The sequence below is a fragment of the Octopus bimaculoides genome, chromosome 3 (assembly GCF_046866305.1).
Source record: "Octopus bimaculoides isolate indiv1 chromosome 3, ASM4686630v1, whole genome shotgun sequence".
Lineage (NCBI taxonomy): Eukaryota > Metazoa > Mollusca > Cephalopoda > Octopoda > Octopodidae > Octopus > Octopus bimaculoides.
In genome coordinates this window covers 69,966,735-69,990,917 of record NC_142930.1, presented here as the reverse complement: position 1 = coordinate 69,990,917, position 24,183 = coordinate 69,966,735, and the positions used below count along the sequence as shown (strand labels likewise).

The 24,183-nt window shown below is 37.0% G+C and overlaps 1 protein-coding gene across 1 annotated transcript in view; it reads right to left on the bottom strand.

Annotated features, from left to right (window-relative positions):
- Positions 1-24,183, bottom strand: part of LOC106877404 (wings apart-like protein homolog) — a 215,924-nt gene that overhangs the window by 78,608 nt on the left and 113,133 nt on the right. Inside the window, exons 4-5 of the mRNA XM_089349203.1 lie at positions 19,845-20,078; positions 17,958-18,094 (exon numbers count right to left, since the gene is read on the bottom strand). Coding sequence (XP_089205329.1) covers positions 17,958-18,094; positions 19,845-20,078 — 371 coding nt within the window. The remainder of the gene's footprint in view (positions 1-17,957; positions 18,095-19,844; positions 20,079-24,183) is intronic.

Here is a 24,183-nt window from a genome sequence, read left to right as displayed (position 1 = left end):
AATCTAGCCATGAGTATCATTGTATATGTCATTGTTTTAACATCCATCTTTCCATGCCAGCATAGGTTGGAAGGAATTTGTTGAGGCTGATTTTCTACAGCCAGACACCCATCCTGTCACCAACCTTCACTTGTTTTCAAGTAAGGTAATATTTCTCCATGACCAGACATGTTTTCCACGGAAGATTGGAAATAAAGGACACTGCTTGTGAAATGGTGATGCTTGCTTACAACAATCTCATGATGTCAAGGCAAGGAGACAGTAAAACACACACAGAATATACAAGGAGTTTTCGTCAACTGATATAATGTAATAGGTAAGTACTATGAGTGCTCAGTTTGATTTACCACTAAAACCCTGGCTTGAAACTGCTAATGGACCTCACTTGTAACTTATTTATTTGATCAATGAACTCATAATGCATACCTGTCTTACTCTGACCCTCCTTTCATTTTTGACAAACTGGAATATACTAATATCATTGACTAGAGATATTTCTTTGTTTTTATATCTCTCTGATTTTTCCCTCTTGGATGATGGAATTTTTTTCCTATCTCCTGTTATGAGGTGTGGCTGTGTGGTAAGAAGTTTGCTTCCCATCCACATGGCTCCAGGTTCAGTCCTACTGCAAGCATCATGGACAAGTGTCTTCTGCTACAGTCTTGGGCCGACCAAAGCTTTGTGAGTGGATATGGTAGACGGAAAGCCCATTGTATGTCTGTATGTCCATGTCTTTTGTGTTGTTGTCTACGTACCCGTGGCTTAATAGTTCGGTAAAAGACCCTGATAGAGGAAGTACCGGGTTTACAAAAAGTAGTAAGTATTGCCTTATAATAATAATAATAATAATAATAATACTCTAGCCGTCCCAGTTATAAGTTACAGATACAATATCCTTAACTGGACACTAAATGAACTAACGAAAATAGACACGAAAACAAGAAAAGTAATGACAGGATCTAGGATGCACCACCCAAGATCTGACATAGAAAGGTTATATATACAACGTATAGAAGATGGTAGAGGTCTTATACAGCTGGAAAACTATTATAAAATAACCACCATAGGACTGCAAAAATACCTACTTCAGAAGCAAGGAAAACTAATACAAATAGCCACTAAACATGAGCAAAACAAAAAACTGTTTTCAGTATTCAAGGAAGCTGACAAATACAAACAAGAAGTCATACTACCTAACAAATACGAAGAAGAAGAAGAAGAAACAACAAAAGTTATAAAACAAATGAAATCCAAACTAAAACTAGAACAGCAACGGACCATGATAAAACGATGGCAAGAAAAGCCCCTACATGGTAAATACTGGGCTAAACTAAATGCAAAAGAAATAGACAGAGAAAAATCCCAGCAATGGTTGAGAAGCTCAGGACTCAAAGCAGAGACTGAAGAATTTTTAATTGCTGCACAAGACCAAAGCCTCTCCACCAGAAATTACCAAAAACATATAATGAAAAGAAACATAACAAGTAACTGTAGTATATGTGGAGATGGACAAGAAACAATAAATCACATTATCTCTGGATGCTCAGACCTGGCTAAGAAGGAATACATTCACAGACACGACAGAGTTGGGACCTACATACACTGGAAGCTATGCCAACACTATGGAATAGCAACAGTAAAAAGATGGTATAAACACACGCCAGAAAAGGTCACAGAAAATTAGAAAGCAACCATACTATGGGATATGCCAATACACACAGATAGATAAATTAAGGCCAATAGGCCAGATATAGTTGTCAGAGATCATGAAGAAAAAAAATGCTTTCTAATTGATGTATCAATACCAGCAGATGACAATGTTTCTCTAAAAGAAATGGAGAAACTTTCAAAATACAAAGACCTGGAAATAGAGGTAACTTGAATGTGGAATCTAAAAACAGAAACAATTCCTATCATAGTGGGCGCATTAGGTATGATAAAAAAATATTCAGACAAATACATAACAAAAACACCAGGACTTACAAATATATATAACATACAGAAAATTGCACTACTGGGCACTGCACACATCCTACACAAAACACTTTCAATACAGTAACCATAAGAGCATCACAACACATACCCAAGGCACACAGAGCTGCGCTCAGTAGTGAAGTGAAAGCACATTATATAAATAAAACTACTGAATAATAATAATGATGATTTCAAACTTTGGCATAAGGCCAGCAATTTTGGGGGAGAGGATAAGTTGGTTACATTGACCCCAGTACTCAACTGGTACTTATTTTTATCTACCCTGAAAGGATGAAAGGCAAAGTTGACCTCTGAATGTAAAAATGGATGAAATGCTGTTAAGCATTTTGCCCAGCATGCTAATGATTCTGCCGGGTCACTGCCTTAAATAATAATAATAATAATAGCACCAATTATTCTTGGGTCTTTGAGGACAGTATCAGAAGGCATCAGGAGAAATATTAAGGAAATCAGAATAAAGTGCCCAGTAGAACTGTTACAAAAGTTTTGCGTCTTTGGCACGGCCAAAATAATCAGGAAAGTGTTAGATAGTTGAAAAGAACAGATAGCAAATCCATTATGTATGCAAAACTTTAGGAGTTCCAACAAAACCTGAGTTAAAAAGAATAATAATAATTCTTTCTGATTTTGGAACAAGGCCAGCAATTTTGAAAGGAAGAGATTGATTACATCAATCTTAGTACTTGACTGGTACTTAATTTGTTGACCATTAAAAGGATGAAATGCAAAGTTGAACATGGTGGAATGTGAACTTAGAATGTAGAGAGTCAGAAGAAATGCTACCTACCATGAAGACATATACACAGAGAAATGCAGACTGAAAGTGTAAAGAAGCAGCAAGCTAAACCAGCTAGATAAATATTGTTAATTCCTGCAATATGTATGACATAAATACATGAACAATGCTGAATATTAACAAATATTCTGAACAACAGAAAGGCTAATTAACAACATGGAAATATTAAAAGAAAAGGAAAAAAAAACAAATAATTAATCATTAAGCAAATTATTGATTAATCAAAGAGCCAAATAATTAAGCAGCATAGGAACCACATAATTGCAATATAATTCAATGGAATATGAAGTACATTTGTATAAAATCCTATTTTTGCTATGGAAAATATTAATAGAAAATATAGTAAAGGAAAAAAAAGTATGATATTCCGTGGTAAAAATCAGAAAGAACAACCTCCCCACCGAAATACAATAGGAGCAATGACGCATAGATTAACTAATGATTCACAAATAATATGAGGTGGAAAAAGAACAAGGGTTGGTTTGGTGTTAAGATGGCAGTGGTGATGATGATGGTGGTGGTTGTGTGGTAGTGATGATGATGAAAAAGCAAAAGAGGTGGGGAATGATTAACAATTAAAATTAAGAGAAGAGGAAAAAGAGTGAAAATACAATCAATAGTTTGCCAAAAGCAATATGACACAGTCATTCTTTATTATATTATCTGTGTTTTTACTAAGAACACACTGACATCTAATGGTTTGTTAAAACACCAAAGACAAGCAGTTTGGCAGAGAATACCAGTAAGACAAAGGTAGAATATTCACATGTACTGTGTAGTAATTATGCTGGAAATTATTATCATTAATATCATATTATTTAACACGCAGGCTTATTGATATTATTATTTAGCTTGTTTTCTGAGTTCAAAGTCCCACAAGGTCAACTTTGCCTTTCATCCTTTTGGGATCAATGAAATAAGTATTAGTTGTGCACTAGGGTCAATATAATCAACCTCCCCCTTCCTTAAAAAACTGCTGGCCCCATGCCAAAATTTGAAACCATTATTATTATCATTATTTTTGTATTATTATGTTTGGCCTTTGCTTTGTATTATAGTACAAGTTGATTCCAAAACTTCAAGAGACAAGAAGTTAGAAGTTCAAGTCAGTATTATGACAAGGGTACCACATTTTTGGTTTTGCACAGAGTATTGTGGTTGTTTATTTTATTGGATATTTGCTATATAGAGTGTGTCTTGTGTTTGTGGATTGTTTTGTTTGGGTTGTATTATTGATTTATCATTATTAGAAAGCTCATAATAACCCCTGCTTATTTTAATATGATTTAAAAACCTAGATAACATTGTTAGAAACAAAGCAGAAGTTAATGGATATGAAACACACACACAACAGAACTTCAAGGACAAAGAAATACAATAAAGTATATGATATAATATGCCTTGAAAGAAAGGTTGATAGATAAATTTTAAAAAGCTATATTGCAATATTAATTAAATAACATGAAGGTGACGGCTGGACAGCCTCTTCAATTTTATATAATTTATTATTTTTCTGAAATAGGTAGATTTATTCAATCTCAACTCAAGTTCATTTGTTCTACCCTTTCTCTTCTTAGGTCACCCCTCATTGTGTTACACATCTCAAAAGAAAAACATGTTTCACTGTCATATGTCACATGTATGTATGTATGTATGTATGTATATCTATCTATATAAACTTATTTTACAACTAGCTAAGGATAAACCTCTGTACCTGGCTTTCGTTGACATGGAGAAAGCCTTTGACAGGGTCCCCCGATCCCTTATCTGGTGGTCAATGAGGAAACTTGGGATAGAAGAATGGTTAGTGAGAGCTGTGCGAGTCATGTACAGAGATGCTGCCAGTAAGGTGAGGGTTGGAAATGAGTACAGCAATGAATTCCGGGTAGAGGTAGGGGTCCACCAAGGTTCCGTCCTCAGCCCCCTCTTATTTATCATAGTCCTCCAGGCAATCACAGAGGAGTTCAAGACAGGTTGCCCCTGGGAGCTCCTCTATGCTGATGACCTTGCCCTAATTGCGGAGTCACTATCAGAACTAGAGGAGAAGTTTCAGGTGTGGAAGCAAGGTCTAGAATTGAAGGGCCTTAGAGTCAACCTAGCTAAAACCAAAATCCTAATAAGTAGGAAGGTAGATAAAACACAAACCCCTTCAGGTAGATGGCCCTGCTCAGTATGTAGAAAAGGAGTAGGTAGTAACTCTATAAGATGTACCAGGTGCAAGCTATGGACACATAAGAGGTGCAGCAACATCAAAGGCAGGTTAACTAGCAAGTTAGTTTTTGTTTGTGGCAGATGTTCAGGTGCAATAAAGACTGTAAACAAACAGGAAACAACTTCTATCTCATTCCAAGGTGAAAAACTAGAGGTAGTCGATAGCTTCCGCTATCTGGGCGACCAAGTTAGTAGTGAGGGTGGGTGCGCTGAAAGTGTAGCTGCTAGAATAAGAATAGCCTGGGCAAAGTTTAGAGAGCTCTTACCCCTGCTGGCGACAAAGGGACTCTCACTCAGAGTAAAAGGCAGACTGTATGACGCATGCGTACGAACAGCCATGCTACATGGCAGTGAAACATGGGCTGTAACTGCTGAGGACATACGTAAGCTCGCAAGGAATGAAGCCAGTATGCTCCGTTGGATGTGTAATGTCAATGTGAATACCCGTCAGAGTGTAAGTATCTTGAGAGAAAAGCTGAACATTAGAAGCATCAGTTGTGGTGTGCAAGAGAGACGATTGCGCTGGTATGGACATGTGGTGAGAATGGATGAGGATAGCTGCGTGAAAAAGTGCCACACCCTAACAGTTGAGGGAACCTGTGGAAGAGGTAGGCCCAGGAAGACCTGGGCTGAGGTGGTGAGGCAAGACCTTCGTACATTGGGCCTCACCGAGGCGATGACTACTGACCGAGAACTTTGGAAATGTGCTGTGCGTGAGAAGACCCGGCAAGCCAAGTAAGATTGTTGCCAGTGCCCCTGGACTGGTTCTTGTGCGGGTGGCACATGAGATGCACCATTTTGAGCGTGGCCGTTGCCAGTACCGCCTGACTGGCTCCCGTAGGATTTTCGAGCGAGATCGTTGCCAGTGTCCCTGGACTGGCTTGTGCGGGTGGCACATAAAAGACACCATTTCGAGCGTGGCCGTTTTCGTGCGGGTGACACGTAAAAGCACCCACTACACTCTCTGAGTGGTTGGCGTAAGGAAGGGCATCCAGCTGTAGAAACTCTGCCAAATTAGATTGGAGCCTGGTGTTGCCATCCGGTTTCACCAGTCCTCAGTCAAATCGTCCAACCCATGCTAGCATGGAAAGCGGACGTTAAACGATGATGATGATGATGATGATGACAGCGGTTATACATATTTATCAAGATGTCTACCTGAGGGTGGATACTCTGAGTTTCCTATCACACTACTACTACTACTACTACTACTACTACTACTACTACTACTCTGCTACTGCTGCTGCCACCACCACCTGAAATCGCAACACCCACCAGAGTCGGGATTCAATAGTAAGGTGAAATGAGACAATTAGTGGGCTCTGAACGAGAATACCTGTTCACATTGACATCTACTATCTAATGATAAGCCGTACTGATCGGACACCTTGGTGAACCAAGACAGTCAGAGAATTCTTAGGTATGAAACTTAACGAGATTGATCTGGTATATATATATATATATATATAGCTCTACTGATGACTAGGTGATCAAGTCATAAATGCAATAATAAGATAGTAGCCGATTTGAACCCAGGAGCCATCTACAGTTAGTACATCAACCTACTGAGACAATAATAATAAAGGAGTATATCTAATCAAGTTAGCAGGTCATTGACTTAAGTATCTAAAATATTTGTCTGAAAAGAAGGTCAGGGATTCTACAAGGCAAGAAGAATTCTTTCCACAACAGATAACAGATCAGTAACTTAGATATTTAGTGGAACTATTTACATATTAAAGCAGAGATGTGGTGCTAGTGGTGGTTATGGTAATATTGGTGATAAGGTGGAGTCAGTAGTGGTCACATTAGTGATGGTGTTGTTCATGGTAGTATTAGGGGGAGGGTGGTACTGGTGGTGGAGGCGATGGTAGTACTCATATTAGGGGTACTTTAATGATAGTGTTTGTCATGATGGTAGTATTGGTGTCAATGGCAGTGATGGTATTGGTGGTCACATGGTAATAACTACTGATGAGGCTAAGTTGTTTACTGTATGTGCATGAGTGTGTGTGTGTGTGAGAGAGAGAGAGAAAGAGCAACCACTAAAAAGATTCAGGAGTGAATTAAACCATCACACAACACCATAGCTTAGTTAAGATTAAGGACACATTACCATGTTCTGAAGCATGTAATGAATACTAATTACATGCACAAACACACAATATATATATATATATATATATATACACACACATACACACGCACACACACCACCCACACATTCTATTTTCCTGTTTGCATCACCAAACCTATATATATATATATATACACACACACACACATACACACACACACACACAAACACACACTCATACATACATATATACACATACACACATATATACAAGCATATCTCGGCTTAAGTCTTTCTCAATTATACGTCAATTTTCAAAAATAATATATGGAAAAAATAAAAATCAAGTTAAGTCATTTTACTCAACTTTACATCTGTCCGCCACAAATATCGGAATCGTAAAATCACAAAAAAATCATTAAACCCACATAAAATCATGTTACTGTACAATAGATAAGAATAAAAGCATATAAAATCATATTAAAATACATACAGTAAATGTTAAGATACACACCATAAAGTAGTGTAGCTTAGTGAATGAAATCACCAAATTGTATGTACATATTGGTAAATTTAAAATAATTTAGTTTGCTTTACAATCGTGAAATAATAATAATGACTGAATTTGTTTTTTTTAAACTTAAAAAAAGGATTTTATTTTGCCATGTCTTTGCAAAACACATTCATAAATAAAGTACAGAACTGGGAATGGTTATTATCGGTTTAGCCGAGGGACAAAGTAAATTTGGCCTGGCCTAGCCTAGCCCAGAGACAAGTTAATTCGACGTAAGTCGTTTTTTGACTAAAGTCGTCGTGTCTCTTGGAACCAATTAATGACGTAGGGTGAGGTATGCCTGTATACATATATATATATATATCCTGAGCGTCATACTAATACATCCTTTTGTTATTTACACCACCTGTCCTCGTCTGTTGTTGTTTTTTCGTACATTCTCCCATATATATATATATATATATATAGTTCAAAAAACAATAACAAAAAGACAAAAAAACAACAAAGTGAGGACGTGATATGGATAGTATTATTGGACGCTCAGGAAAGGAAAGAGAGAGTGTATGACGTTTCGGGCGTGGCCCTTCGTCGGAAAGATGGAAAGTTCGGAGAATGGAAGAACGGAGAAAGAGGAAAATGGTACCAATGCCCACGAGGTTACATTATGAAAAGACCGGAAGAGGAGGTGGTGGGGGAAAAGTTCTTTCTAAGACAGGAGAGTGATATATATATATATATATATGTGAGTAAATGGATCTTTGCCAGTTTTTTTTAACAATGTGCATCCCAGCTGATCGATCAGGTGGAATACACACTCATTGAATTAGCATGTAAGTGGTTGAATATTCCACACACACACACACATCCTTATTTTTTAATTGTTTGTCATTGAACTGTGGCCATACTGGGGCACTATCTTAATGGGTTGGGTGAAAATCAACTCCAGCATTTATTTTTCAAGCTTTGTTATACTTATCTCTTTTACTCAATCACTAAGCTATGAGGATGCAAACAAACCAACACTTGCTGTCAAGATGTGGTGGTGGGTGGAACAAACACACACACACACACACAATGCATTTCAGCATAATTTCTATCTACCAAATTCACTCACAAAGCATTGGTTGGCTAAGGCCATACTGGGGCACCTCCTTGAGGAATTTTTAGTTGAATTAACCCTAGTACTTCTTTTTTTTAAGCCTGCTACTTATTCTATTGGTCTGTTTTGCCGACCCACTAAGTTATGGGGACATAAACACACCAACACCAGTTGTCAAATGGTGTAGTAAGGGACAAATAGAGACACAAAAACACACACGCACACACATGATGGTCTTCTTTCAGTTTCTGCCTATCAAATCTTCTCACAAGGCGTTACCGAGCCCGAGGCTATAGTAGAAAAGAGGTGCCATGCTGTGGGACTGAACCCAGAACCATGTGGTTGGGAAGCAAGCTTCTTACCACTCAGTTATGCCTGTGCCTATAGAAGAAACTTGACCAAGGTGCTGTTCAGTGGGACACAACCTGAAACTATGTGGATGGAAAGCAAACTTCTTAATGACACAGACATACCAGCACCTATTTTGCACCTTAATGTAATAATTCTCACACAGAACTCACATGATAGTGTGTAACAAGGCTGGCCCTTTGGTTCACAAGTACAGTTAGTTCATTGGGTTTCCTCGAGATTTTTCGTCTGCACTATTTCACCAACAAGGTTTGTGCCAACCTACAGTTATGGAAAAAAGACACTGGTTCAAGATGCTCCTTAGTAGGAATGAACCTGGGATCTCATGACAGCAAAGTGAACTTCTTAAACCATCCAGCCACATACATATATTTAAAATTTCATTACACTTCACTGTGGAAACCAATCTGTCTTTTGTTGAGGAATGTCATGTTTGAAACTACTTCTTGTTGAGATAAGTCAAGATAATTGAGTCAACTTAACTTGCAGAAAATATCAATTCTATTTTTTGGTAGATACTCAACATCATTACTAGAATAACCATGAAATTTAACTTCGCAATTAAAAGGGACAAACATATGCATAATTATGCACATACAACATACATGTAAAACACTCACACACACATAATGATTCATATATAAATTTTAGATATGAAAATATAATGAACAAATAGAAAATGTATAAATTCATGTAACACATACACTCTTATACACAAATACAGATATTATATATACATACACACACACGCATATATATATATATATATATATATAATACATACACACACATATACATACACACACGCACAGAAAATTTAAACAAATTTATACTACAAAAATGATGAAAAACAAAGTGCCAGCAAAATAGATGAAAGTAGCTGTAAAAAAAAGATGATTAAAGGCAAATCATTAACGAAGTTAATTAAATACTCGTGGGAGACAAGATGAACACAACTATATCATAAAGCCGACTGTAGGTGAGGAATGAAATCGCTGGCGCTTGTGTTGCCACAGCAAAACAAAACAGACATTTTAGGAAAATCAGGAAATGTTGATTGAATGAGATGGCATTGATGGTGGTGCAGAATTTAGTGAGGGAATTATGCAGGCATATCAATCTTCTGCTATGTAATCACTTCAAATGTGCAAAGAAACTTTTGGTAATTAGAAAGAACATAAATATGATGACAATCCTGCCTCTTCCACCCCTCTCTCCCGCCTCTTGTTGTTGTTGTTTTAACATCTACTTTGCTATGCTTACATGGAATGGATGGAATTTGTTGAGACAGATTTTGGCGGCTGGATGCCTTTTCTGTCATCAACCCTCAATGGTTTCCCAAGTAAGATATTTCACCCCTGGGCAGATATGTTTTCACGGAAGACTGAAAACAAAGGACATGTGATAGTGACACTGATTTACAACTATCATGTGATGCCGAGGTAGGGAGACACTAGCACATGCATGTGCACATGTAAATATGCACACACTACAGAGACTGCCCCAAAAATGTATACAGACTTCAGGAAAGGAAAAATCTTTATAAATATTTGACTTGTATAAGTGCCTTTATAAATATAGATACCTCTTTCGATGTTTTATCAAACTGCGATAACACTGAGTAAATTGCAATAATACTGAATTAAAATATTTATAGAGATTTTTCCTTTCCTGAAGTGTGAATACATTTTTGGGGCAGACGCTGTATGTGTGTGTGTGTGTGTGTGTGTGTGTGTGTGTGTGTATACACACACACACACACATAAATATATGTACCACATGTTTTTTATAGATTCTGTCTACCAAATCCACTCACAAGGCTTTGGTTGGCTTGTGGCTATAGTAGAAGACACTTACAAAGGGTGCTATGCAGCGGGACTGAACCTGAAACTGTTGTTAGGGAGCAAGAGCAAACTTCTTAGCACACAGCCATGTCAACACCTACAATTTCTACTAAATGGTCCCACACTAACCACCATGTTCACTCTTCACTTCCCAGAATGTTGGTCTTTTGTAATCTCCTTGTAAATGTTTGATATAACAGCATCAATCTCACTGGGCTCAGAGGGCCTGTGTAGTCCAGTGCCCAACAAATGAGGGAGTGGCGGTGGGAATCCACAGTCCCTCACAAATTTCAAACTAATGAGGGAGCATTGCCTTAACAGTAAACCTGCTAAAAGTAGCAGCCAAATCTTCCTAAAAATCGCTCCCTGCTGTCTTAAAATGGATGTTGGATAATGTGATCCTGCGCTCTTTGCACAGAAGAAAAACACATGAAGGATTATAGATGGAAAGCCCTCAGGATAAACATCAACAACAACAGCCCCAAAGCTATCCAATTCTTCTGTTGGTCCCAGAAAAAAATGAAACTACTTATTTCTATTTTCCTCGAAATACTTGTGGCAAACCTTACGTTTATTGCCTGCCAACAATAATAAGCTAATTAATTCTACAGAATCCTTTTTCATTACAAGTCCATACCACCACACTGCATCTCCCAACTCCTCTCTCTATTTCTTTAACAATACCTATCATTAACAGCTATTTAAATTCCAGTCATAAGAATTTCTCTACATTGTTGCTATTCATGCCTTCAATGTAATCTATCTATCTATCTAAATAAATAAAATAAACTAAGTGTTAACTAGTGAAAGCAATAATACTTGGTATTGATGATGAAACAAAAGAATTCTTTAATGTGTGGCATGTGGTAATTCTTAATTGTGGACATCTAGAGTAGTGGTACTTAATTGGGGTCCACACAAGCAAAATAGTAAATTCGGCATCCAAAGTAGTATTTTAAGTGTCCAGGAAAACATTTTGGCTTTAGACATATTTATTGCAAGAAACAGCTAGGTTTCTTTCTGTAATGTTTTGCATGTTCCCTCAGTGAGTGTTATTGCAAACATATATAAAACAAAATAGGAATTTTTAATAAGTATCTATAAAACTAACTTTTACACATTATTTACATTCAACAGATATTTGTCCTCATCTTGTTTGTTGTTAACACAATGTTTCAGCTAATATACCCTCCAGCGTTCTTCAGGTGTTTTGGGGAAATTTCGAACCTGGGTTCTCATTCCTAAGGTACATAATGTAAATAATGCATATAATTCCTCATCTCTTAAATATAGAACTGTATTAACTTCTACACATTGAATAGCTATAGGGGTCCACCTGAATAAAATAGTAACCAAGGGGTCCATAAGTAAAAAAAATGGTTCAGAGTAAAAGTTTAATAGCCCTTTACACTTACATAGAACAATAATGACCCTATAGGATATGATACCCTACTTTACTCACTAACCTTTGACACACAACTTAGACACTCCACACAAGATCATGAAGTGTTAAACTCTTTAGCATTCAGAATTACTCATTTATTCAAATTGTTTTGAATTAATCATGCATTATTTGTAGCTTCAAGATTTTGATGGTGTAATAGTTTATTTTTAGAAAGGCATTGTAAGGTAGATCTAAGAGGCTGGATCTGGCCAGTTTGAATATAAAACAAGTAGAATATCGGGGCCGCATGTGGTTGGTTTAGATGCTAAAGGGTTAAAAAAAACATTCCTCAATGAGGATGTAAACAACTCTGTCACCTTCAACAACAGACAGACTAAATCACTAAACATATGAAAGAAACTGTCATGTATCTCATTCTTTCTCGTCATAAAGTAAAACTACTAAAGTTGCTACAAATGCTAGTCTTGAAAATCTCAGTTGATTTTTCATGGATACATGCATGTGCGCGCGCACACACACACACACACACACACACGCACACACGTGTGTGAACACACACACACACAAATATGTGTGTATACATATAACATTGCTACAACTGCATCTTAAAGACCAAGCTTCCTGTTTAAGGTTAGGAAATACCTGATCAATTGCTGACCTTATAAAAAAAAGCACAAGTAACAACCTACATTGACGCTTGCTCATAAATGTTGTACTGTATATACAAACATCATAGACTAAATACAAAGCCATCAAAATGACAGAATAATTCATTCACGAAAGCATACCCGATGGGTCATCAATGTATGGCTTTCTCTGATAGCCTCTTTTCTGCTACTACGATGACATTTGCTTCTCTGAATAAGCTAGCTTCATATCCTCTTCATCCATACCAATTCACCCCATCCCAACTGTATGTCCTCTTTCCATCTACTCTTACTTTGTTTCGCCTCTCAGACCCTGCGAGAATTTTTTTTCCTGCCCATACTTTTCCAGCAAATATTGGCCAATAGACATTCAAACTGAACTACACATCAACTACACCAGTATATCTGTTTGGGGAGGCATGCAAAGGTCATCACTACTAATAATTTCTTCTGAGACAAAGTTATCTCTTAATCTTCTATCTTTTACTTGTTTCAGTCATTAGACTGTGGCCATGCTGGGGCACTGCCTTGAAGAATTTTAGTCAAATAAATCAACCCCATTATATATTTTAATGGTCTCTTTTGCCAAATTACAAAGTAAACAAACCAACACCAGTTGTCAAGTGGTGGTGGGAGACAAACACAAATACACATAGATAGCCACCATGACCATACATACATACACACACACACACACACACACATGAAGTGAAGGCACATGGCTCAGTGGTTAGAGTGCCTGGCTCACACTCATGAGGTATTGAGTTTGATTCCAAGACCAAGCTGCATGTTGTATTCTTGAGCAAGACATTGTATTTCACTTTGTTCCAGTTCACTTTGTTGTAGAAATGAGTTTCAACATCACTGGTGTCAAGCTGTATTGGCCTTTGCCTTTCCTTTAGATAACCTTGGTGGCATGGAGAGGGGAGGCTGGTATGCACGGGCAACTGCTGGTCATCTATAAACAGCTTTGCTTAGACTTGTGCCTCAGAGGGTAACTTTCTAGGTGCAATCCCATGGTCATTTATGATTGAAGTGGGGTCTTTACCTTCTTTTATATATATATAAACCATGCAGTTGGGAAGTAAACTTCTTACCACACAGCCAAGCCTGCATTTATGACTCCAATTGTACTAACTAATTATAACCATACTGAACTAACCACAATTGCAATAAACTGATCATTAAAATGACTTCTGATGATTTACTAAACAGACTATACTATTACGCAACTGATCACATGTTTGTTAACCAGACCAAACTGTGATACACCAATGACAAAATTAAGAAATGGATCACAACTGAAGTAGAATGACTAAGTCTTAACTACCTACAACTATATTACAATATCTGCAACTTTACTCTCAACTGAGTAAGATTGTAAAAGCAAAAGATTTCTATGAAAATAATTTTTTTTTTTAATTACATGAATCTATTCTAACTCTTTAGTATTTAAACCAGCCATATCAAGCCCAAATATTTTTTCCTGGTTTATGTCCAAACTTGTTGGATCCAGCCTTTCATACCTACCTACAATGTCATTCTGTAAAATAAAAATCGCAAAGCTATGAGATAATGTATGACTAATTCAAAACAATATGAATAAATAAGCATTACATTTGACAGAATAATCGGAAGGCTAGATGGTTAAATAATAATTAGATTTTATGAATCATCTAATTTAATTGTCTGAATTTTGGATATGATATTCTCCCTAACAAGATTATCATGGAGAAGGTCATTTAAAAGCTGAAGTAACCATGCTGTACTTTTCTGGATGAGAATTCTGGAAATATAGTGCTGGTGCCATGTAATATGGTGATGGTACCCACATAAAAAAGCACCCAGTACACTCTGTAAACTGGTTGGTGTTAGGAAGGGTGTCCAGCCGTATAAACTAAGCTAAAACAGACTATGTAACCTGGTGCAGCCCCTGGTCTGGTCAGTTCCTGTCAAGCTGTTCATACCATGCCAGCACAGAAAACAGACGTTAAATGTTATGATGATAATGATGATAGTGAATAATGAAGACAGCACATCATTTGCAGTTATATCCAATCTGGGTGTATATCCACCACATCTACCTATTTCTCTTTTTACTGGGAAGAAAGTATATCCTTCTCCATATGCCATTTATAAAAAAAAAAAGCGCAATCGCCACCCTCGTCGTCATCATCATCATCATGTTCACTCTTCCATGCTTTCATGGGTCAAACAGAATTTGTTGAGGTAGATTTTCTATGGGGCATGATGCTCTTCTTGCCACCAATTTATTTATTTCCAAACAAAGTTATATTTCTTCACAGCTAGACATGTTTTCCATGGAAGTTTGGAAATGGGTGACACCGCCACTTGCAAGATAGTGATGCTTATGTACAACCATTACATGATGCTAAGACAAGGGTACAAACAAACACATACACACACACACTTCCACACATACATACACACATTGGACTTCCTTCAGTTTCCATCTATCAAATCACTCACAAGGCACTATAATAGAAGACACTTGCCCAAGATGCCATACTATGGGACAGAACCTGAGACCACATGGTTGGGAAGTAAGCTTCTTAACTACGGGCCATATAATTTAGATATTCACTTTAACCATCTGAAGGGTAGTTTATGGGAGCTTTAGAAGAATGTAATAATAGGAAGGAATGATAGGGACCAAGTATTAAGTATAGGATCTGGAAAAAATGAAACATGGTAGAGATGAAGAGAGGGAAACCAGACTTAGGTAGCATTAGTAGAGAGCATAGTTAGAGTGAAGAGGAAGAACAAAGGCTGTGGTTCTCTGGCAGTAACATTAGCAGGAGAACAAAGAAGAAAAGGCAAACATGTGAATCAGCAATTGTGGTGTGTTGGTGAGTGAATCATTACCAACCAAACAGATAGTGTTGTTTAGGATGCAGTCTAGACTGTTTGTGTGTGGCGGCAGCAACAGTTGCCCCAGATATGTGAGCAGGTAAGCTTTGTAGAAGGTCAGTAACTGATGAAAGTAGAAGTATAATGTCCTGGGCTCTGAAAAGGAAGCCCTTTTTTCAAATTTCAAAACAAAATTTCTTTTTATTGATGCAGTTTTTGATTAACATAAGAGATCATTGTAGATTGTAGTGATTACTGTTTTGTAAATGACTTTGAGGGCTTTATTCTTTTATTTGTTTCAGTCATTTGACTGTGGCCATGCTGGAGCACCACCTTTAGCCAAACAAATTAACCCCAGGACTTATTCTTTGTAAGCCCAGTACTTATTCTATCAGTTTTTTTTTTTACTGAACTGCTAAGTTACGGGGGACACGTAAAAACACCAGCAAGAGTTGTCAAGCGATGGTGGGAGGGCAGACACAGAAACACATACACACACACATATATATATATATACAACAAGTTTCTTTCAGTTTCTATCTACCAAATCCACTCACAAGGCTTTGGTTGGCTGGAGGCTATAGTAGGAGACACTTCGGAACCAAGTGGTTGGTAAGCAAGCTACTTACTACACAGCCACTCCTGCATCTATACAACCACTCCTGCATCTATACAACCACTCCTTTTAGTTTATCTCTTGTCTTTCACTTGATTCAGTCGTTTGACTGTGGTCATGCTGGGGCACCACCTTGAAGTGTTTTAGTCAAACAAATCGACCCCAGGACACATTTTTTTAAGGCCTGATACTTATCCCAATGGTCTCTTTTTGCTGAACCGCTAGGTTACAGGGATATAAACATACCAGCACCAGCAGTCAAACGGTGGTGGTGGTGGTAGGACAACACAGACATAAAGACACACACACAACAGGCTTCTTTTATTAAAGTTTATAATAATGATGACAAAGATGGTGGTGCTGCTGCTGCTGCTGCTCCTCTTGATGATGATGATGATGATGACGATAACAAAAGCAACAATTAGAAAAAAAAAAAAATTTTTTGTTTTGTTTACTGTTTTGCTTTCATTTTTCCTATGCTAGCATGGATTACATGATGTATTTGTTAGGGTAATTGCTTTTACAGCTGGAATGATTCCTTTGCTATTGCTAACTGCTCAACTATGAAAGGAGGAGTGAAGTGGCTCACTTTAGGGTATAACATAAACAGCTGCAGTAAAGCTCTAAACTCATGCCTGTGCCAGAATGGCTGATCACATGCTTCAGACATCACAACAGTCAATAGGTTTAGTGGAATAAATAATGACTAGGATCTTTTATCTCTTATCTTTTACTCATTTCAGTCATTAGACTGTGGCCATGCTGGGGCAACACCTTCAAGAATGAATCAATGAATCAACCTCAGTGCTTTTTTTTGTTAAGGTTGGCACTTATTCCAATGGTCTCTTTTTTGCCAAACTGCTAAGTTATGGGGACATAAACACATCAACACAAACACACACACGATGGGCTTCTTTCAGTTTCTGTCTACCAAATCCACTCACAAGGCTTTGGTTGACCTGAAGCTATAGTAGAAGACACTTGCCTAAGGTGCCATGCAGCAGGACTGAACTTGGAACCATGGAGTTGGGAAGCAAGCTTCTTACCACACAGCTATGACAATTATGATATATAAAATAATCTTTCATCTTTTACTTGCTTCATTCATTGGACTGTGGCCATGCTGGGGCACCTTAGTTGAAAAAATTGATGCCAGTACTTATTTTTCCTAAGTAAGGTATTTATCTTATCAGTGTCATAGGGGTGGGCACAGATACAAACATGAAGACATACACATACACACACAAGAGGTCTTTCCCTTTTTGCCCACCAAATCCCCTCACAAGGCCTTGGTTGGTCCAGGGCTATCTTAGAAGGCACTTGCCCAAGGTGCCATGCAATTGAACTGAGCCGAAAACCATGTGGTTGGGAATCAAACTTCTTAGCACACAGCCATATCTGATATATAAAATAATTACAACAAATATTATGTATTGCTGATGTTTAATTTTAAAATATGGTATTCATAGGATGAACTTCAAAAATGATAAAAATTTGATTCCATGAATCTTACCTTAGACACCGGGTGGACATAGGCTGTGTATCACCAAGACCAGCCAACAAATATTCTACATCATCCATAAATTCTTGCGTCTCACCAGATTCTTGAACTTCATGAGCCTCTTTTACATTCCGTACAACCGTGAATAGCTGGAGGAAACAGAATGAGGTAAGAACAAAATAAGGATTCCTCTTGGTTAAACCAGAAAAAAAAAAAATAAAGTTTTTAAAACTGTAAAAAGTAAAGACCTCTTTCAATCATGAATGACCTTGGGATTGCACCTAGAAAGTCACCCTCTGTGGCACAGGTCTGAGCAAGGTTGTTTATGGAAGGCCAGCAGTTGCCCATGCATACCAGCCACCCCTCTCCATGCCACCGATGTTATCCAAGGGAAAGGCAAAGGCTGATGCAGCTTGGTACCAAAGATGTCGCAACTCATTCTTACAACTGAGTGAACCGGAGCACCGTGAAATAAAGTATCTTGTTCAAGAACACAACACATAGCCCTGTCTGGGAATCAAATTCACTACCTCATGATTGCAAGCCCAATGCTCTAACCACTGAGCCATGCAGGTAAAACATAATAAAAACCATTTCGCTACTATATTTCTGTTGAAAATATACTGCCATTATTTCTGTGGATCTGAATATTAATCAAGAATTTAGTAAAATAACTTTTGTCATTATTAAGCTGGTGTCAGGAACATGAATTTACATCAAGTTTTTTGATAGACAGTCTTAATTTAAATCACTTTAAAATAGGGTAGTCTCAGATGGGTTGGTATCAAGAAATAAAACAAAGTTAAATTGGTAGAACAGAAGAAAGAATTGCATATTAGTTTAATCCACTCTTTAAGATAAGACTATTATTAAAAGACACTGAAGTTTGACAACTGAGCTGCCTTGTTAGGTGGAATAATCCTTTCTACTAAAGGCCTGAAATTTGGGGGGAGGGGACTAGTCAATTACAATGTTTTACAAGGTACTTAATTTATCGACCCTGAAAGGATGAGAGGCAAAGTGAACTTTGGTGGAATTTGAACTCAGAACATGGCGGCATTTTGTCCAGCATGCTAGTGATTCTGCCAGCTCACCACATTAAGTGGAATAATAACAAGAAATGTTAAATGAGAAATTTCAATGAAATGATGTTACAATGTTAGGAAGGATAAAGCAAGCTGTGTGTGTGTATGTAGGTGTGATTGCATGTGTAGGAGTGTGCATGTATGTGTGAGTGTGCTGTTGATAATGTTTAGCTCGAGGGCAGCCATGACTGAGTACACCCATGATCAAAGGTGTTACAATTTGCGAGCATTTGTCTTTTTGTACATTGTATATTATATGTATGTATGTCCAAAACATCATTGTTTATTCAGAAGGTGGTATAGGGTTTTAGGATGATTTGACTTCTACTTTTTAACAGGTCAAGCAATGACATAACGGAGCCTTAGTTGGAAGTGTTTTCATCGTTTATCTTTTACTTGTTTGAGCCATTAGACTGCGAACATACTGGGATGCCACCTTGAAGAATTTTAGTCAAATGAATTGACCCCAATACTTACTTTTTTTTAAAGCCTGGTACTTATTCTATCATTCTCTTTTATCAAACTGCTAAGTTACATGGATGTAAACACACCAACACCAGTTGTGAAGTGGTGGTGACACACACACACACACACACACAAAGGGTTTCTTTCAAATTTCTACCAAATCCATTCACAGGGCTTTGGTCAGCTCGAGGCTTTGTAGAAACACTTGCCCAAGATGCCACACAGTGGGGCTGAACCCAAAAGCAAACTTCTTACCACACAGCCACACATACACCTTATGTATACATACACGCAAAGAATCTCGCATTAATCATAAAAAAGGCAAATTAAAATAAGAAAAACAACATACCTCTTTATGTTCTTTACTGACTTTCAAGGAGGTAAATGCTTCATCACCAACACGGCATGGCCAGTGCACTTTCCGAGTAAGTTTAGGTATGACCACATTAGCAGGGACCTCTGTGCCAGATTTGGAAACAGTTTTATCTGTAGATGTTTTGGCAGTGCTGCTCTGGGAACTGCTGTTGTTTGATGGAGCAGAAGTTGGTTTACCAGACCGTGCAGAACTTGGTCCTTCATCACCCTGTAAGTAAACAACATTTTCTGTTAAATGAGAGAGAAATAAAACAGGCAACAATACAAAAATAATTGTTCAGTCTCAAACTAACCCCGATCCAGCACACCTATTTCAAAAGGCTCCATTCATAACAATCTCCCCTTTTATTCAAACAGTGTATTAAAGACTGCAATGTCTCAATATATCTTTCTTTCTTTTAAAGATGGTAAGGCAAAATTTAATAAAAGAGGTGACATCTATTTCTAGCAGGTCCAGCAACTGTATAGACCATTTTGGAGAAGCACCCGCGTGATACATGGCTCAGCATTAGGCAAGTTGCACTACTAAAAAAAAAATGAAGGTAATTTTGCATTAGACATGATATTCAGAAAGTGCCACAGGCTATAGTTTGCCCATGGCTGGTGTAAGAGCATCCTGGTTAACCCTTGCAACATGCAGTTGTTGTCATGTCATAAGAATTGTTGGCTAGGATAACACTAAAGAGACAGAGTGGGTGAGAAGAGCAGGACAGATAGTTTCTGCTATGATGTTGTGATTGGAAACATAATTGTTATAAAGAGAAATCTAACTCAGAGTGAGTGGCATCACATAGACACTGATGTTTGGCAGGTAACCAAAGATAAAGACTTGAAATATTAGGAATCAAACTTTGGAAACAGATGTTAAATGATGATGATGATGATGATGATATCACACACACACACACGATAAAAAACTGATGTCACATGCTTAATGTATGTGTTTTGTTTATATGCTTGTTAGCTGCAGGATTTTATCCAGTGAAATGTCTCTTTAAGACAGCCAGTGTTAAAAGGACTTTTCCCTGGAAGATATCCTACAGTTAATAAGTGTATAAATGAAACAAACATTAAGTAATGTGACATTGGTGAATTTTACATTATTGGAATTGCTTTTAATTTAAAATATATAATATATACTTTATTTGTGGGTAAACCAGCATGCCATTGGTTTCATGCTAGGAGAGGTATATCTCTGAACAATCTTCAAGCCTAAGGCATGGGACATTGGTGTTCATCTCCATCTTGGATGATGTGTGTGTATATATATATATATATATATATATATATATATATATACGCATACACACACTCAAATAATGTATGTATATGTGCGTATATATAACAAAGTGCAATAGCTTTCAAATAATCAAGATAAAATAATCTACTTAAAAACAACAAGAATCCTATGTAAATTTTGTAAAAATACCTCATCAGCTAAAATACGCAAGCATATATTTTTAAGTTCACATGTTTTCTTCTCTATATTGCTGCCAAATCAATTATGTTCACAATCCAAAGGAAAAAAGAGAATTATTTTACATTAAATCAGCTATGAAAATTTAAATTAGAATAGGAAATAGTCCAAAAATTGTTAAACTTAATAGTGAATATCTGTTGCCATGGAAATTGATTCCTAGCTGTGGCTTTCATACATAAAATGCATTGACGTCTAAGCTTCAAGTTTAGATAGATGGGTTAAGATAGTAGTACTTCCAGAAACTTATCTGAAACAGTGAGAAAGATGTAACTAGTGTAAAGTGAAGCCAGACAAAACTTGGCAATCAGATAAACATTTAAATTGAAACTAGTATTTTATTCAAAGTAGAAGAGTGCAAAAGATCTTTTATGTTTTCACCAATGATGTAGAAGCCAGGTAAGGTGATAATGATATGAGATGTTGATAGAAAATTAGTAAAGACTCCAAATACTAAGAATTACATATAACCCTTCTAGAATATTCGTTATACAGATGGAACATAGTGATGCACAAATATACTTAAATATTCACTTGCACCAAATTTCGTCCACAGAAAGACACAATACTTGTGAATAAAAACATTGCTTCATTTCAATTATGAATTATCCCATTAGCATTTAAACAGACCATATCCAGCCCAAATATTCCACCTGATTTATGTTCAAACTGGCCAGATCCAGCCTTTCACGTTTGCCCTAAAATATAAAGAATCATACCATCAAAATCTCAAAGCTCCAAGATAATGTATGATTAATTCAAAACAAGGTGAATATATAAGCATGATATTTGACAGAATAATCTGAATGCTAAAGAGTTGTACCAATCCTGTCTAGGCTCCTAATCTCTCTGTAACAGAGCTTACTCATACAATGAAGCTAAAATAATTAGAATAAAAGATCAACTAGATATTTTACTGCAGTCAACTTCAACTACTGAAGTCCCTGCTACAACATGTATGATAAGCTAAATATATTCAAGTACATCTAAAACACTAAAACCACTATCTCTTTCATTTGATCCACAAATATTGTCTTGAAATGTATGACCTCAACTGTATGAACTATATCCATCATGTTCAGACCAAATCCACTTTCTTCATTCTTACTGTAAACACAACTAGACCCCGATACCATATAGCAATGTGCAACTTCATGAATACTCAAGAAGTGCATTACTATCCAACCAAAAGTATAAGTTTTGCTTATTTACACAACCACAACCAGATGGAAATAAGGTTCATCACTCATAAGGAAAATCACATCATCTGATCACAATGGTTTTTTTCCAGTTTTCGCCTACCAAATCCATTCACTCCACTCACAAGGTTTTGGTTGGCCTGAAACTACAGTAGAAGGCAGTTGCCCAAGGTGTCATGCAGTGGGACTGAACCCAGAACCATGTGGTTGGGAAGCAAACTACTTATTACACAGCCATGTCTGCACACTTTACACACAAACACACACACTGGAGGCAAATCCTAAAACGATCTTCAGTTCTGTTAAGTGTAACAACAGAAAGACAGAGAGGGTTAGCTACAAGTGCTAAAATTAGTCACCCACTATCACAGTTCATCAGCATCTATCAGTATCTGGACCATAAATCAATGAGATACATTCAGAAATAACTGAATAATGCAGCGGTAGTTTACAATAAATCAATTCATATAGCTGAAATATACTGAACCGATAATCAATATATCACATTACAAGGTATTCAGTTATTAATTCTTCAGATGATTTTTGATCAGTTTAAGAATTCGCCTCAGAAGTCTATGTAATTGCCTTTTAATGTTGCTGCACTCTGACCGAGTCAATTTTTCATCAGAGGTGTTCCAGTTATGACCATCACATTTGATGGGCTGCATTATCCGAAATGACTGTCATTTTTGAAGAAAGGTAAAGTATAGTTTAAGTAGAATTTCACAGCTATTTGTAGCAAGTTGAGTCACCATGTAGAGCACCTTTGTTGGTTTTTTGTCCAATGTGTCTGTCTTGAGGATTTGGCTATTATTTCCAGCAGACTGAGTGACTAAACAACTGCCACCACATTTAACCTTTTAGCATTCAGATTACTTAGTCAAATGTAATGCCTATTTATTCCCATTCGTTAAAGTTTAATCTTATATTTTATTATAGCTTTGAAATTTGTAATTTTTGTTTTTGTTTATCAGGAATCACACTGTTAATGTATCATTTAAAAAAAAAAAGACATAAAATATGATTTGAGATTTGACTGCTATTTCTAGAAGGGTGAATAGTCACAGACAAGCTCTAATTGTTTTCATTTGCACCTTGTTTACACACATATCTAATTATATCTCATGCTTCTATTTTGAAGTTGTCACATAACATCCCCACCACCCATCTCCATGTGCACACACCACCACCACTGCCACCACCACCCATCCCCATGTGCACACACACCACCACCCATCTCCATGTGCGCACACACACACAAACACGTGCTCACACACACACACATGCACACAAACACACATACAGTATAATTGTTGAAGCGCGAAGTGGAATGTTTGGTAAGGAATATTATTGATCTTTTGAGCTATATTTATAGTGAACAATTGAAATTTTCTTATTATTTATCATATAACATAACTATTTTCTCTCTTCTCAGCAGATACATCAACAACGAAGCTGAATGTCTTTCTTTGTCGACTCTACTTCTAGTTTTTCATTGCAGATTTCTTTGAATACTCTATTAATATTCTGATGGATTCCACATCAGTATTGACAAGTATTCCAGTTGTGTTGTTCAATCAATGGAACTACATATGCTTGCATTGTACAGTAAGCAGCTGAATATTGTTTACAAGGCT